Source organism: Schistocerca cancellata, chromosome 2 (genome assembly GCF_023864275.1).
Source record: "Schistocerca cancellata isolate TAMUIC-IGC-003103 chromosome 2, iqSchCanc2.1, whole genome shotgun sequence".
In the NCBI taxonomy this organism is placed as follows: domain Eukaryota; kingdom Metazoa; phylum Arthropoda; class Insecta; order Orthoptera; family Acrididae; genus Schistocerca; species Schistocerca cancellata.
Window position 1 is genome coordinate 723086547 of NC_064627.1, and position 18333 is coordinate 723104879.

Sequence of the window (18333 nt, forward strand, 5' to 3'; positions counted from 1 at the left end):
ATAATGGATGGGAAAATTTACGTGTTCTACAATGAAAGTTTTGTAAAATGATAATCGCATGTTAAAATATATACTTTTAGCTTTATTTTGCCCCTGTTTTGGAAACTGTATCTCAATAAATATATTTTCATTGAAATTTCTCTGTTTTCTTGGAATTACTCAACGTTCTTGAACATTCTAGAGGAAACATTTTGGCCAGTGTTGGCCACTTCCACACTTGATTTGCAGCTGTTTCACTGACTTCCCATAATTAGTCCATTGCTGTGATGCACTCGTTTGACGCCCATATCTAATAATAATAATAATAATAATAATAATAATAATGGTCAGCATGTGACCATATTTACAAAGTAATTGGCAATGTGAATGTAAAATTACTTGTTCCACTACATTTAGATTTATCATCCAAATGATTGTGTAATATGAAATTAACTAGAAATTGAGTTTTCATACAAAATGGTTTACTCAGGACTAAGTATAGAGTGTAAGCTAAAAGCGGCTGCTGTATACTTTTTCCGACCTCCAGGTTTCTCAGTGGGATCCATTGAAAACTTATGAGAAAACCTCATTTCGTTTTTACATACTTTTCACTCATACCATACTACATGGGAGTGGTAGCAGCCACCCCATACTGATTGAAAAAAATGACGCGAAACCAAAATTATTGCAGAACTGTTCAATAACATTATTGGAACATCACATAAAACAGATAGTTTTGAAACCTATCAGTGACACAAATATGTGTATTAGCTTTAGGGGTGACAGACTCGTGATCCTCTTTGAGGTTATCCTGTGCTGACCATTGTGGTGTTATAGAAGAATTTTGTTGATTAGATTGATAGATTTAATAACTAATCAAATTGGGGGAGGAGAGCTATGTGGCACAACTTAACTAAACATGGAAATAGGTTGATTGGACACATCCTGAACATCAGTGAATTGGTAATTTGGAAAGGGGGGGGGGGTTGTTGGAGGGTCAGGGTACAGTTTGCCTAGGTGGAGTAAGATTTAGGTTGATGTAGGATGTTTATAGGAAAATAATTGCACCATTCTGGAGAGCTGCATCAAACCAATCTTCATACTGAAGACTACACCAAAAATTATTTTTAAATTTATGACAGTTGTTCAATACATAATCCCCCACAGTTCTTGTACCAGAACATATTTTTTTTAAGAGTCAGAATTTGGGTGTAATATTAGCCAGCATTTTTTTTTTACATTTACCATTATTGTATAGTGTCTCCATCATGTTTTACAGACTTATACCAGTGTTATGTTGTTAGCAGGTATTCCCTGTTAGTAAAATTCTTTCCTGCAATTGTAGCCATGTTTTCACTTCATGAATTATGTTCTTATCTTCAAAGTGTGTCTTGTGTTGAGATTCCTTAAGAGATGCAAACATATGGAAATCTGAAGGTGCCAGGTCTGGGCTGTGGGTGACCAATCAAAGAGTTCAGTTTCTGCACTTCCTGACACTTTACCTCTCTTTACCCAATGCACAACAGTATTCCTATCAATTACCTTATTACCGTAGACTGCACTCAAAATTTTATGGATTTTCATCAAGATTTCTTTTTTCACACCCATTTCAATTACAGCACCTTGTTTGTAATTCGTGTCTTGTGTGGCTGTCATCTTGATGGTTCATTATAGCTCTGCCATGTGTTAAAATTGTTCAAAACTTCACATACATGCAGATGAATGTCAAATTTGAAATATGTAAAAGTTTGTTTTCCTATATATATTAATGGCTGTAGAGAATGGAAAAGGGATGTTATGTATTGAAAGTCCCATGTGAAATGCTTTAAACAGAGAGCAGGCCATTAATTACTTTCTACCTGAACAAATTCATCGATACTCATTTCACTTTTCCTCACAGTGTGTTACTAAACTTAAACACCATTCTGAAAAGAATATTTGTTTATAGAGTAAACTTGCTGCAGATCTTCAGTGCTATGCCTTTTTTCATGACATCTATGATTTTCTTCACAAATAGATTGCACATTTCTAGAGAAAACTGAAATCCTGATTTTTGAGAAGCCTTTGTTTGCAAAATATATGTATTTTAATTAATACTCTCTCTTGTTCATTTTATATACACTTTTGATAATAAAATAAGAAATATAAAAAGGGTGCTGTATAATTGAAAGCATTTGAATAAAAGGTGTTTAATAAAGCACCAACATATGACAATGTGTGCATTTATATGCATTAAAAGAGACTTGTTATTCAGTTGCACCAAGGGCAAATATAGTCCAAGTCGTGATGATTTTCATTACAATTATAAGACAGTACTTTCTCATAGACAACAGTACTGTCGGCAGGTACTCTGATTGTGCTGCAGAACTTTCTTAATGAATCCTGCAGAACTTTCTTAATGAATCATGTATCTATATTTACAACACTGGTGGACATACTATGATTTGCTTGTCACACGTCCTCTGTTAACATCAATTCTGTTGAACATTGATTGCCCATTATAAATGTACTAGGTTCTATGAGTAAATTGCTTGAATTATGTGTGTTTTAGAACATGCAGCTGATAATATCTTCAATAGCAGTCAACAAATTCATTATCTTTCAGAAATCTAAGAATGCAGAATATACCTGTTCAGTTACTATATTTGGAAGATGTCACATATGAAGAACACAAACTTTGTTTCTCATTAGTGGTGTTTTCTGAATCTATACTGATTCTTAGAGAAAAGTTGTTTGTCTTTGGAAAGTAGTACTTAGCTGCTAAAGGGATTATTATTTTGTGTCTGAGTTTCTGTTTCCCAAATTCATGTTAGCTACTTTGTTACGAAACTGATGCTTTAATTATTAGTGAATTTTCACCTTATATCTTTCTTGCAGCTTCTTCAATGATGCCACTTACAGAGAAACAATTGAGAATTCGGCGACTTATAATACACGCTTGTGTATTGAAAGAAGACTGCGAATGCCGTTTCTTGATTCTCAAACAGGTAATTCTAACTGATCACCACTTATAATATTGCAATATTAATACACCAGATACCAGTCCTGAGCAAGTGGGATATGCGTCATCACTAATATAGTTGAGGTGGTGTGTGTGTGTGTGTGTGTGTGTGTGTGTGTGTGTGTGTGTGTGTGTTTTGGCAATGTAATACTTGACAGGCAAACTAAGTCTTGGTGATGACTAGTATTTATGCAAGGGGGGAGATAGATAGATTGTGTTTCTCAATAACTGTACTTTGGTTTATATTCCAAACTTCTATCCAGTGCCTGTTAAAAAAATGAGATAGTGTACTTAATAATTCATCAGATGCAGATGTCCAGTACATTGATGCCATTTGAAATGAGAGGACTACATGTTGGAATTACATGCATATAAGAACACAGGAAGTAGAGCTGTGGCTAATAGCGATGAACACTGTGCTGCATGGGGTACTGGCCAGTGGTGGCCGTACCCATAGCCTGCGCTTCAGCGAGTGTTTAAAACATTTGGCATTGATTTTCACTTTATTATAGGTGTACTAATGCTAAGTTCATACTGGGGGACCTGAAGCAAACACATCAAGTTTTGCATTCACAAGCTGAAGCTATAGTTTTTTGAGGTATATATTTTTTGAAAGAGTTAGAAGCAGAAGCAACTGCCCACACATGGAACATAGCCAGCATTGTCAGGTGTCAGGGGAAAGAACAGCTGGAAGTGCTGTGCGAAACAGACACAGAGCACACAGGTATAATAATAATAATAATAATAATAATAATGTCGTGCGACTAGGGCCTCCCGTTGGGTAGACAGTTCGCCGGGTGCAACTCTTTCGATTTGACGCCGCTTCGGCGATTTGCGCGTCGATGGGGATGAAATGACGATGATTAGGACAACAGAACACCCAGTCCCTGAGCGGAGAAAATCTCCGACCCAGCCAGGAATCGAACCTGGGCCCTTAGGATTGACATCCTGTCACGCTGACCACTCAGCTACCGGGGGCGGACAGCACGCAGGTGACACCTCTCTCTCTCTGAGCAGTACATGTCACACACCCATCTTCTGACTAGCACACCACTCTGGCACCTAGATGGCAAGCAATAATATCATGCAGCGCTACTATATCTCTTAGGTGGTTAACTTGAAACTGATTTGAAGGTGCAGTTAAGTAAATTGTCCACATTTTAATGTCTTCGTGCTCTGTGAAATGGAATTTCAGTCCAGAATGATTGGAAGGGTATTATTGACATAGATACATTATGATGGCCTTTTTGGTTTCTTGGGTTCATAAAGTGACTGCCTGTATATAATTTTTAATTATTGTTGAGAACTTTAATAATTGTTTATACTCAAACTATCCACCATGTCCTTCAGTGTTGTTTGTGAGATGTGCTAATTTATTTCCATCCATGGCGCCATACTGCATTGTATTTTACACATATTACACAGTGGGTGCAGTTAAAAATTTACACACTTATCCATGATCCAGCAGTCTACAGTTTTTCAGACAGATTGAACTTTGGGCACTAAGACATATGTAGCACTTCAAGAAGTAACACATTGAGCAAATACTTTGAAAGATGACAACTTGTGGGATAATGAGCACATGTGTGAAGTGAGTCCCTTATTAGTGACCTGTGAAAACTTGAATCCTTGAACGGCAGTTGCTGAAGATAACAAATTGTATGGGATGAAGTCTAGGAATGGTTAAAGTCACTTTTTGATTATTTTTTATTTATTTATTTACTTATTTTTGCTACAACTGAATTCAATGCACAATATCTGACATCAGTTTGATGTTCTGTTAGTTAACATTGTTCCCACAGCACCTCATAATTCCATGAAGATATTTTGGAAAAATGTAATGTACGTTTAACAAGTTGATTTAGCTGGAAATTGTAGAAAATTATAAATGAGTGATACATGGTGAGAAACTTTAAAAACTCAGCGATTTTATTTTTGGCATTGGCAGGTTCAGCTTATGGATAACAAGCCAAATGTAAGGTATCCATAAGCACAGTGACATTTTAAGAAGTTAAAAATTAGGAAGTTTATTCCATTCCATTTAGCAGCAAAAAGAACTTCATGATCAATCACAACTCAATTGAAGAAACAAAGTGGCATAAAAATGGAGAGTTTTCTCTGTGCATATAACTCGGAACAATTATGGAGCAATGTGAAAATTTGGAGCTATCCTAAATTAATTTCTTTTCCAATAATCCATTCCCCTTGCAGACCCGGGGGTTAGAATAGGTCTGAGGTATTCCTGCCTGTCGTAAGAGGTGACTAAAAGGAGAGTCACACCTTTTGGCCTTTATGTGATGGTCCCCTGTAGGGTTTGACCTCTATTTTTCAAAATTTTCCCAAAGAGCGAGCCAATTGGGGAAGGGCGCCTTACATGATGCATCGCGTATTGAGATCCACTTTCTCGTTGTGACATTGTAGTCCGGCTCATTCTCCATCTCTTGAGTGAGGACATCTTCCTGGGTGTGATATCCTCCGCCCACTATACAGTGTCGTTTTCTGCGCTGACAGTGACCATTGAATTCTTTGTACCTCATAACCAGCACGGTAGCCAGTCTGTTGTGGAGAGGCCACCATGTACCCTGTTCGTTGTAGCCCCCTGACTACACAGGGATCACTCTGCTGATGCCTGCACCGTTAACTCCCCATGTATGCCAAGGTGTAGATGCCCGTCACCCTGGGGCATCGGGACTCCTGGCAATGGCCATCCTTCCAGGTGGCCTTTGCTGCGGCTGGATGGCACCTGTGGGGAGGGCCCCTGGTCGGGGTGGGTGGGTGGCATCAGGGCAGATGATACGCGATGAAGCATGCCACGTCATAACTTGCTGGTGATCAAAGGCCAGCAGTCTCTAAGTGTTCCAAGTCTCAGTGCAATGCAAGGAAATATGATCCTAAATTGTTCCCCTCCTTGGCCACACCATGGGGGGAATGCCAGGATAAGGAGGGCAGCGAATCTTATTCACCCTGGTACCTCATATGTATGAGAGCTGATGGGGACTCCATTGTTTCAATGAAGCCTCAGTTTTTAGAAGACAAGTTTGGGGAGATGGAGGGCTTGTCTAAAATGCGGTCAGGGTCAGTCTTGATAAAAACGGCATCCTCTGCCCAGTCATGGGCATTACTCGCTTGTGCCAAGCTGGGGGATGTTTCCGTTACCATCACGTGTCATAAGAGCTTAAATATGGTCCAGGGTATTATATCCCACAGTGACCTCCTTTCACAGTCTGATGACTAGCTGCGCGCCAACTTAGAGCGGCTAGGAGTTCATTTCGTCCAGCACATCCATCGGGGTCCGAGGGATAATCAGGTTGTCACCGGTGCCTTCATCTTGGCCTTCGAGGGTGACACATTACTCGAGAAGGTCAAGGTGATGGTCTACTGCTGTGATATCAAGCCATATATCCCTCCCCCAATGCGGTGCTTTAAGTGTTGGAATTTCAGACATATGTCTTCCCACTGTGCTTCCCACAATCACATGTTGAGATTGTGGACGTCCATCCCATCCCGGTACTCCATGTGCCCTATCTCCCATCTGTGTCAACTGCGGAGAGCATCATTCCCCTTGCTCACCAGATTGCAGGATTTTACAGCAAGAAAGGAAAATCATGGAATACAAGACCCTGGACCGACTGACCTACACTGAGGTCAAGAGGAAATTTGAGCGCCTATATCCTGTGGTTATGACCTCTTCTTATGCCGCTGCTACGAGAACAGTTGTAGCCCAATCAGTTCCGCGAATTCCAGTTGGCTTTCATAGCCGAAAGACTACACCTGTCCCCCCGTGGTACAACAAACATATTAGGAAGTTGCTGAGAAAGCAGAGAATTTTGCACAGTTGTTTTAAACATAGTCACTGCCCCGCTGACAAACAGAAATTATGCGAAATGAAAGCAGCTGTCAAAAGGTCAATGAGAGATTCTTTTAACGAATTTGAAAGCAATATTTTATCTGCAGATTCTAAAAATAATCCGAAAAAATTTTGGTCGTATGTAAAATCTATGAACACTACAAATAATTCAATACCTTCTCTTGCTGACAGTACGGGTAATGTAATGGATGATGATAAACAGTAGGCCAAAATTCTAAACCCAACTAAACCCAACTGCAGCACCATTCCCTCTTTCAATTATTGAACAAACGCAAGAATGGCTGACATAGTGTTTAGTGTATCTGGGATTGTAAAACAGTTAAGATCCCTAGACGTCAGGAAGGCATCTGACTCAGACGGTATCCCCGTAAGATTATATATTGACTATGCTACAAATATAGCACCATTCTTATCCATCACCTGTCAGTGATCATTGGAACAGCGGAAAGTTCCACAGGACTGGAAGAAGGTCCAGGTCATAGCAATCTATCAAAAGGATAGAAAATGTGATGTACATAATTACCAGCCAATTTCACCGTCATGGATTTGTTGTAGAATCATGGGACATATTTTGTGTTCAGACTTTATGACCTTTATAGACTCTGAGAAACCAGCACGGTTTTAGACATGCGAGACAGAGCTGGCCCACTATGTGCACGATATACAATAGGCTCTAGATGCCAGGTCGATACCATATTTCTTGACTTTTGAAAGGCATTCAATTCAGTTCCGCACTGTCGCTTGCTCCAAAAGGTGCACGATTATGTATGCGGTTGGATGGAAAGTTTTCTGACAGACAGAGAGCAGTATGTCGTCCTGAATGGGTGACTTCAACAGAAACAAGCGTAACTTCAAGTGTGCCCCAGGCAGCGTAATAGGTCTGCTGCTTTTTACGATTTACGTAAACGATCTGGTTGATGGTATTGACAGCTGCATTAGACTGTTTGCCGATGATGCTGTAGTCTACAAGAAAGTAGTATCACATGAAAGTTATGAACAAATTGATGAGGATTTGCAGAAAATAAATGCGTGGTGTAATGACTGACAGATCTCTCAATATTAGTAAGTGTAACCTACTGTGTATAACAAGACAAAAATCCCCTTTAATGTACGAGTACAAAATAAATGCCCAGCCTTTGGAATTGGTAACATCCGTCAAGTATCTGGGTGTGATTATTTGAAATGATCTCAAATGGAATGATCAGATTACACAAGTAATGGGCAAAGCGAACTCTAGATTATGAGAGCGTTACAAATATCATAGAAAGTTTCAAGTGGAACACACTTGCAGATAGACGAGTGTTAAACGGAAGGAGCTGCTCACTAAATCCCAAAATCTGATCATCACTGAGGATGTAGAGCATATATTATTACCACCAACTTTCAAATCGCTCAATGATCACCATTTAAAGATAAGGGAAATAGAGCTCCTACTGAGGTGTTCAGACAGTCATTTTTCACTTGCGAGATCTGTGAGTGGAACAGAGGGGGAGAAATACAACTTTGGTGTGAATTGTGCCCTCGGCCACACACCACTTGGTGGCTAGTGGAGTGTATATGTAGATGTAGAACCATTCGGGACACCAGTCCCCACATCTCAGCTGGAGAAGCATAAGTCTTCTTCTGCTCCTCTCGCTAGCAAGGGAGCCTTTCCTTCTCAGGTTTCTGCTAGTGGGAAAGCTGACACCTGCCAGTGGCTGAAGCGCCCAAAAGCAGCTTGTTGTAGGGCTTCACGATCATCCTCAGTCCCGGAAACTGAATCAGTGAAGCCTTGCCAGCCAGAAAAACCCAAGGATCAGCAAGAAAGAAGACCCCCAAGACCAAGGGAATTGCGGTGGCACCCACACCACCGCTGCCTACAAGCTCTGCACCTGAGGATGAGGTGAAGATTCTGGCGTCCGCTAAGGACCTTGATCTTGCCAGACCCTCAGACACTATGGATATAGCCTGTTCAGGAAATAAGTCGGTGGCAGCAGGTGACCCTGAGGCATAGACTGCCTCATTGTTTCATGCTTTCCCAATCTCACGATCGCATCACCCTCCAGTGGAATTGCGGCAGTTTTTTGCACCACCTGGCTGAGCAACGGCAACTGTTAAGCTTTACACCTGCTTTCTGCATTTCCCTGCAGGAAACCTGGTTCCCGGCAATGTGTACCCCTGCTGTTCACGGCTACAGGGGATATTACAAGAACTGTAGCGAATGTAATAGTGTGCCAGGTTGAGTTTGTGTTTATGTCCTGAACTCAGTATGTAGTGAACCAGTGCCCCTTCAAACTCCTCTTGAAGTGTGGATGTCAGGGTATGCACCTCCAGATGGTGCAGTAACCCTGATGCTGTAGTCTACAAGAAAGTAGTATCACATGAAAGTTTTGAACAAATCAATGAGGATTTGCAGAATCTCTCAATATTAGTAAGTGTAATCTGATTAGGGAGGTGATAAAACTTTTCCTACTTTTGTTTGATTTTAATGCCCATAACCACTTGTGGGGTAGTACCTTGCTTACCGACCGTGCCAGAGATGTCGAAAATGAACTGTCCCAACTCGACCTGAGCCTCTTAAAAACTGGGGCGGCCACACATTTCAGTGTGGCTCATGGTAGTTACTTGGCTATTGATTTATCAATTTGCAGCCCAGGACTTCTCCCATCTATTCACTGGAGAGCACATCTACATGTACATTTATACTCCGCAAGCAACTTAACGGTGTGTGATGGAGGGCACTTCACGTGCCACTATCATTACCTCCCTTTCCTCTTCCAGTCGCGTATGGTTCGCGGGAAGAACGACTGCCGGAAAGCCTCCATGTGCGCTCGAATCTCTCTTATTTTACATTCGTGGTCTCCTCGGGAGGTATAAGTAGGGGTAAGCAATATATTCGATACCTCATCCAGAAACACACCCTCTCGAAACCTGGACAGCAAGTTACACCACGATACAGAGTGCCTCTCTTGCAGAGTCTGCCACTTGAGTTTTCTAAACATCTCCGTAATGCTATCAAGATTACCAAATAACCCTGTGACGAAATGCGCTGCTCTTCTTTGGATCTTCTCTATCTCCTCTGTCAACTCGACCGGGTTCGGATCCCACACTGTTAAGCAATACTCAAGCATAGGTCAAACGAGTGTTTTGTAAGCCACCTCCTTTGTTGATGGACTACATTTTCTAAGGACTCTCCCAATGAATCTCATCCTGGCACCCACCTTACCAACAATTAATTTTATATGATCATTCCACTTCAAATTGTTCCGTACGTGTACTCCCAGATATTTTACAGAAGTAACTGCTACCAGTGTTTGTTCTGCTATCATATAATCATATAATATTTCTATGTATTCGCGATACATTACATTTGTCTATTATAAGGGTCAGTTGCCACCCCCTGCACCAAGTGCCTATCCGCTCCAGATCTTCCTGCATTTGGCTGCAATTTTCTAATGCTGCAAGTTCTCTGTATACTACAGCATCATCCACGAAAAGCCGCATGGAACTTCCGACACTATCTACTAGGTCATTTATATATATTGTGAAAAGCAATGGTCCCATAACACTCCCCTGTGGCACGCCAGAGGTTACTTTAACGTCTGTAGACGTCTCTCCGTTGATAACAACATGCTGTGTTCTGTTTGCTAAAAACTCTTCAATCCAGCCACACAGCTGGTCTGATATTCTGTAGGCTCTTACTTTGTTTATCAAGCGACAGTGCGGAACTGTATCGAACGCCTTCTGAAAGTCTAGGAAAATGGCATCTACCCTGGGAGCCTGTATCTAATATTTTCTGGGTCTCATGAACAAATAAAGTGAGTTGGGTCTCACATGATCGCTGTTTCCAGAATCCATGTTGATTCCTACAGAGTAGATTCTGGGTTTCCAGAAATAACTTGGTACGCGAGCAAAAAACATGTTCTAAAATTCTACAACAGATCGATGTCAGAGATATAGGCCTATAGTTTTGCGCATCTGCTCGAAGACCCTTCTTGGAAACTGGAACCACCTGTGCTCTTTTCCAATCATTTGGAACCTTCCGTTCTTCTAGAGACTTGCGGTACAAGGCTGTTAGAAGGGGGGGGGGGGGTGGGGGGGGGGGGCAAGTTCTTTCGCGTACTCTGTGTAGAATCGAATTGGTATCCCGTCAGGTCCAGTGGACTTTCCTCTGTTGAGTGATTTCAGTTTCTTTTCTATTCCTTGGACACTTATTTCGATGTCAGCCATTTTTTCGTTCATGCGAGGATTTAGAGAAGGAACTGCAGTGCGGTCTTCCTCTGTGAAACAACTTTGGAAAAAGGTGTTTAGTATTTCAGCTTTACGCGTATCATCCTCTGTTTCAATACCATTATCATCCCAGTGTGTCTGGATATGCTGTTTCGATCCACTTACTGATTTAATCTAAGACGAGAACTTCCTAGGCTTTTCTGTCAAGTCGGTACATAGAATTTTACTTTCGAATTCACTGAATGCTTCACACATAGCCCTGCTTACGCTAACTTTGACGTCATTTAGCTTCTGTTTGTCTGAGAGGTTTTGTCTGCATTTAAATTTGCAGTGAAGCTCTCTTTGCTTTCGCAGTAGTTTCCTGACTTTGCTGTTGAACCACGGTGGGTTTTTCCCGTTCCTCACAGTTTTACTCGGCACGTACCTGTCTAAAACGCATTTTACGATTTCCTTGAACTTTTTCCATGAACACTCAACATTGTCAGTGTCGGAACAGAAATTTTCGTTTTGATCTTTTAGGTAGTCTGAAATCTGCCTCCTATTTCTCTTGCTAAACAGATAAACCTTCCTCCCTTTTTTTATATTCCTATTTACTTCCATATTCAGGATTGCTGCAATGGCCTTGTGATCACTGATTCCTTGTTCTTCTCTTACAGAGTCGAAAAGTTTGGGTGTGTTTATTATCAGTAGGTCCAAGATGTTATCTCCACGAGTCGGTTCTCTGTTTAATTGCTCTAGGTAATTTTCGGATAGTGCACTCAGTATAATGTCACTCGATGCTCTGTCCCTACCACCCGTCCCAAACAGCTGAGTGTCCCAGTCTACATCTGGTAAATTGAAATCTCCACCTAAGACTATAACATGCTGAGGAAATTTATGTGAAATGTATTCCAGATTTTCTCTCAGTTATTCTGCCACTAATGCTGCTGAGTCGGGAGGTTGGTAAAAGGAGCCAATTATTAACTTAGCTCGGTTGTTGAGTATAACCTCCACCCATAATAATTCACAGGAACTATCCACTTCTATTTCACTACAGGATAAACTACTACTAATAGCGACAAACACACCACCACCGGTTGCATGCAATCTATCCTTTCTAAACACAGTCTGTGCCTTTGCAAAAATTTTGGCAGAATTTATCTCTGGCTTCAGCCAGCTTTCTGTACCTATAACGATTTCAACTTCGGTGCTTTCTGTCAGCGCGTGAAGTTCCAGTACTTTAACAATTACAATACCGATTGCTGCTTAGTGCCCGCATGTCCTGACTTTGCCCCGTACCCTTTGAGGCTGTTGCCCTTTCTGTACTTGTCTGAGGCCATCTAATCTAAAAAACCGTCCAGTCCATGCCACACAACCGCTGCTACCCGTGTAGCCACCTTGCTGTGTGTAGTGCATTCCTGACCTATCCAGCGGAACCCAAAACCCCACCACCCTATGGCGCAAGTCGAGGACTCTGCAGCCCACACGGTCGCAGAATCATCTCAGCCTCTGATTCAGACCCTCCACTCGGCTCTGTACCAAAGGTCTGCAGTCGGTCCTGTTGACGATGCTACAGATGGTGAGCTTTGCTTTCATCCCACTAGCGAGACTGGCAGTGTTCACCAAATCAGATAGCCTGCCGGAAGCCGGAGAGGATTTTCTCCTATCCATAGTGACACACATCATTGGTGCCGACATGAGTGACCACCTGTAGATGGGTGCACCCTGTACCCTTCTTGGCATCCGGAAGGACCCTTTACACATCTGGAATGACTCGCCCCGGTATGCACATGAAGTGTACATTGGTTTTCTTCCACTCCCTTGCAGCCATATCCCTAAGGGGCCCCATTACGCACCTGACGTTGGAGCTCCCAACTACCAGTAATCCCACCCTCTGCGACCACCCGGATCTTGCAGACTGAGGGGCAACCTCTGGAACAGGACAAGCAGCTATGTCCGGCCGAAGATCAATATCAGCCGGAGACATAGCCTGAAACCTGTTCATCAGACAAACTGGAGAGGCCTTCCGTTCAGCCCTCTGGAATGTTTTTCACCCCCTGCCACACCTCAAGACGACCTCCCACTGTACCACGGGTGAGGGGTCAGCCTCAATGTGGGCAGTATCCCGGACAGCCACAGCCGTAGTCTGATCGGGGGATGCTTGGAACAAGCTGACCGTCCCCGACAAACCCCCGTCCGGACCCCCACAGTGATGCCCATTGGCAACAGCCTCAAGCTGTGTGACCGAAGACAACACTGCCTGAAGCTGGGAGTGAAAGGATGTCAACTCAGCCCGCATCCGAATACAGCAGTCACAGTTCCTATCCATGCTAAATACTGTTGTGCAAAGAACATCTGAACTAGTCTACAGAGAGCGCCAAACAATTCGACACAAAATTTAAACTGTTATTTAAATACAAGACTGCCTAGTAAATGCAGTAATGCTGCTACTTGCGCACTGCTGACACACTGCTTGGCGGCAGAAGGCTAACTGTACTGTCAGTAACATACAAAGACTATTTGAAAGAAACTTTACACGTCACAGATATTAAAATGCAAATCTGCTCTTGCTAATTATGCTAATTATGAAACTACACAATAATTTGACGGATTTAACTAAACAAGTGTGCTAAGAACACTCAAACAAATTTTCAACTTTACTGCTACACTTATATGAATGCTAAATAAGCCACTTGCTGCTACTCGTGCACTGCTGACACACTGCTCGGCACTACCTGTGTGGTAGTGGCCACTTCCCCATCTTCCTGTCACTCCCTCAGCGTCATGCCCACAGATGCCTGCCCAGATGGACTTTAAACAAGGCAGACTGGGAAGCCTTCACCTCTGCTGTCACCGTTGAATCTCCCCCATGAGGTGCCACCAATGTTGTGATTGAGCAGGTCACTACAACGATAATTTCTGCGGCGGAAAACGTAATCCCTCATTTTTTAGGGTACAGTTGCTGAGGCAATTAAGGAGCGTTGGCGAGCTCTACAGTGACATAAGGGGCACCCTTCCCTAGACCACCTAGTAGCCTTTAAGCGGCTCCATGCCCGTGTTAGGCTGCTTATAAAACGACGGAAACAGGAGTGTTGGGAAAGATATATGTCGACCATTGGGTGCAATACGTCACCTTCCCAAGTCTGGACAAACATCAGATGTCTTTTTGGGTACCAGACCCCAACAGGTGTCCCTGGCGTTAACATCAATGGCGTGCTGTCTACCGACGCAAACACAATTGCTGAGCACTACGCTCGAGACTCTGCATTGGAGAACTAACCCTCAGCCTTTTGCCTTCTCAAACGGCAGATGGAAAGGAAAGTCCTCTTGTTCACTACACGCCACAGTGAGCCCTATAATGCCCCATTTACAGAGTGGGAGTTCCTCAGCACCCTTGCACATTGCTCCAACACAGCTCCTGGGCTGGATCAGATCCACAGTCAGATGATTAAACATCTCTCGTCTGACTAAAAGTGATATCTCCTCATCAACTTCAACCAGATCTGGTGTGATGGCATCTTTCCATCGCAATGGCAGGAGAGTACCATCATTCCAGTGCTATAATCCGCACTTGATGTGCATAGCTATCAGCCCATCAGCCTCACTGATGTTCTCTTTAAGCTGCTGGAACGTATGGTGTGTCGGTGGGTGGGTTGGTTTCTGGAGTCATGTGGCCTACTAGCTCCATGTCAGGGTGGCTTCCGCCAGGGTTGTTCTACCACTGATAATCTTGTGTCCCTCGAGTCTGTCAGCCGAACAGCATTTTCCAGATGCCAACACCTGGTTGCCATCTTTTTTGACTTGCGTAAAGCATACGACATGACCTGGTGACATCATATCCTTGTCACATTGTATGAGTGGGGTCTCCAGGGCCCGCTCCCGATTTTTATCCAAAACTTCCTGTCGCTCTGTACTTTCCATGTCCAAGTTGGTGCCTCCCATAGTTCCCCCTGTATTCAGGAGAATGACGTTCCGCAGTGCTCCCTGTTGAGTGTGTCTCTATTTTTAGTGGCCATTAACGGCTTAGTAACAGCTGTAGGGCCGTCGGTCTCCCCTTCTCTGCATGCAGATGACTTTTGCATTTCGTATTGCTACTTCAGTACTGGAGTTGCTGAGCAGTGCCTACAGGGAGCATTCGTAAGATGCAGTCATAGGCTCTAGCCCACGGCTTCCAGTTTTCAGCCGTGAAGTCGTATGTCATGCACTTCTGTCAGCGTTGTACTGTTCATCTGGAACCTGAACTTTACCTTAATGACAATCCCCTCACTAGTGAAGACATATTGATTCTTAGGACTGGTTTATGATGCCCAATTGACTTGGCTACTTCACCTTCGTCAGCTTAAGTGGGAGTGCTGGCAGCACCTCAGTGCTCTCCGCTGCCTGAGAAACGGCAAGTGGTGTGCAGATTGCTCTACGCTGTTGGCTTTACAGAGCTCTTGTTGAATCCTGCCTTGACCATGGGAGTCTGGTTTACGGTTTGGCGGCACCCTCAGCGTTGCGTTAACTCGACCCAGTGCACCACTGTGGTATTTGCCTGGTGACAGGAGGTTTAAAATGAGTTAGGTGACCAGTGTCCTGGTGGAGGCTGGAGTCCCTCCATTGCAGATTCGATGTGCACAACAGCTCGCCAATTAAGTTGCACACATTTGTAGTTCTCTTGAGCATCCTAATTACCGTCTCCTTTTCCCACCTGTGGCAGTTCATCTGCCGCATCTGCGGCCCAACTCAGGACTCACAATTGCGGTTCACACGCGATCCCTTCTCTCCGAACTGGAGTCTTTCCCTTTACCACCTCTACTTGAGGTCCATTCACGTACCCTCCATGGTGTACACCTCGGCTGAAGCTTCGTCTGGAGCTTTTGCCTGGCCCTAAGGACTCCATTAACCCCGCCGCTCTCCGCTGTCACTTCCTCTTGATTCTTGATGTGCTCCAGGGCTCTGAAGTTGTTTACACCGATGGATCGATGGATGATGGTCATGTTGGCTTCGCCTATGTCCATAGAAGCCATATTGAACAGCATTCCTTGCCTGCCGGCAGCAGTGTATTCACTGCAGAGTTTGTGGCCATATCTCGTGCATTTCAGTACATCTGTTCCTCTTCTGGTGAGTCGTTTCTTCTCTGTTGTGATTCCCTGGGCAGCTTACAAGCTATCTACCAGTGCTACCCATGCCATCCTTTGGTAGCGAACATCCAGGAGTACATCTCTGCCCTGGAACGGTCCAGTCATTCAGTGGTGTTTGTGTGGACCCCAGGACACATCGGAATCCAAGGCAACGACCTTGCTGACAGGCTGGCCAAACGAGCTACGCAGAAACTACTCCTGGAAATGGGCATCTCTGAAACTGACCTGCACTCTGTCTTACGCCGCAAGGTTTTTTGGCCTTGAGAGACTGAGTGGTATAACAGTATGCACAGCAAACTGCGTGTCATTAAGGAAACTGCGAATGTGTTGAAGTCTTCCGTACGGGCTTCTCGCAAGGAATCAGTTGTCCTTTTGTTGGCTCTGCATTGGCCATACGTGGCACGTGGCTCACACATGGTTACCTCCTCCATCGCGAGGACCCACCTCAGTGTCGTTGTGGCTCCCAAATGACAGTTATCCCCCTCTTGCTGGACTGCCCACTTTAAGCCACTCTGAGGCGGACTTTTAACTTTCCCAGCACCCTACCTTCGGTGTTGTGCAACAATGCCTCAACAGTAGCTTTAGTATTACATTTTACTTGTGAGGCCGGGTTTTATCATTTGATCCGAGTTTTAGCACATGTCCTTTGTCCCTCTGTGTCCTCCACCCTAGGGCTTTTAGGGTGGAGGTTTTAATGTGTTGAAGAATGGCTGGCTTCTCCTTTTTTATTCTGATGGGCAGCCAGCCATGGTAATCTGCTTTCTTGTTTTTAATCTCTTCTCCCTGTTACTAGAGTTTCTCTGTGGTTTTCTGGTCCTGTTTTGTCCATTGTAGTGTTTGTTGTCCTGGTTTTTCCTTTCACATCTTCTTTGTTTTCTTCTTTGCCTTGGGTAATTGTTCTACTGGGGACAAGGACCGATGACCTCGCCGTTTTGGTCGCTCCCCCCCCACCCCCCCCCCCCACCCCCCACCCCCTCCTTAAACCAACCAGCCAACCAATAATCCATGACGACTTGAGATGATATCTTTCAGAAACTGCACAAGACGTGCATTAACTGCAGTGACGTGTGTGTGTGTGTGTGTGTGTGTGTGTGTGTGTGTGTGTGTGTGTGTTAGTTCCATGAGGGGGAGAGATACTTCAACATCCCCTCCCAAAGTGGGGTTTGGAAAATACTGTATTTATTTCTTACAGTCAACACTGATGACAGAATATGCTTTTCTGTGTTGCAAAATATAAGTCCAACACCCAAGATCGACCTTCATGCATCTCCTAAAGTACTTCAGTCTGTGTTTAGAAACCAAGGAATGAGCATATGTATCACAATATAGCTGTTACATATAGAGCAGAAAAATCTTGTGAATGGATGAATACAAGCACATTTGTTGTGAATTCAAGTCTCTCTTCCCACGGATGTTGAAAAAGATGACAACTCCACTTGGCAACACGACCTGATTTCACAACAGTAGGAATGGAGCATTCTCCTCCAGTACATGCTTCTTCCTAATGTAGCATTATTTTAGATTTCAAGTCAGTTTCAGTAGACTTATCTTCCTAGGTGAGTGATATACCTGAAGATAATTCAAGTCTTATTGTCTTTTTCCCCCCATAATTGATGCGTTCCTTTTTGTGAACGACTTTTTAGTTTTTCTGCTAATCTTTTAGAATTTCAACTTTTCCTCAAGTGTTGCAGTTAACTCTGATGAGAACTGGATGTGTGATTTTTTAATATAAGAGTTGAAAAGTTATGGTGCTGTATAAAAACCACCAGAAGTCAGTGAAATACAGTATTTTGATGCAATACAGGGGGCTTGAAGAAATGACAAACCAATGGTAGCCACATGCAAGAACTTGGAGAATAAAGTCCATATAACGATACTGAAAAGCCAAAGAAACTGGTACACCTGCCTAATATCGTGTAGGGTCCTGCGAGCTTGCAGAAGAGCCGCAGCACGATGCGGCACGGAATGTTTGAAGTAGTGCTGAAGGGAATTGACACCATGAATCATGCAGGGCTGTCCATAAATCCATAAGAGTACAAGGGGGTAGAGATATCTTCTGAACATCATGTCGCAAGGCATCCCAGATATGCTCAATAATGTTCATATCTGGGGATTTGGTGGCCAGCAGAAGTGCTTAAACTCAGAAGAGTGTTCCTGGAGTCACTCTGTAGCAA

General features: G+C 43.4%; 1 protein-coding gene across 5 annotated transcripts in view; it reads left to right on the plus strand.

The window, feature by feature from the left end:
* The window catches only part of LOC126162517 (zinc finger protein ubi-d4), a 255780-nt gene that overhangs the window by 20481 nt on the left and 216966 nt on the right, over positions 1-18333 (plus strand). For all 5 annotated transcript variants that reach the window (XM_049919081.1, XM_049919082.1, XM_049919084.1 and 2 more), the window contains exon 2: positions 2857-2966. In XM_049919081.1, coding sequence (XP_049775038.1) covers positions 2857-2966 — 110 coding nt within the window. The remainder of the gene's footprint in view (positions 1-2856; positions 2967-18333) is intronic.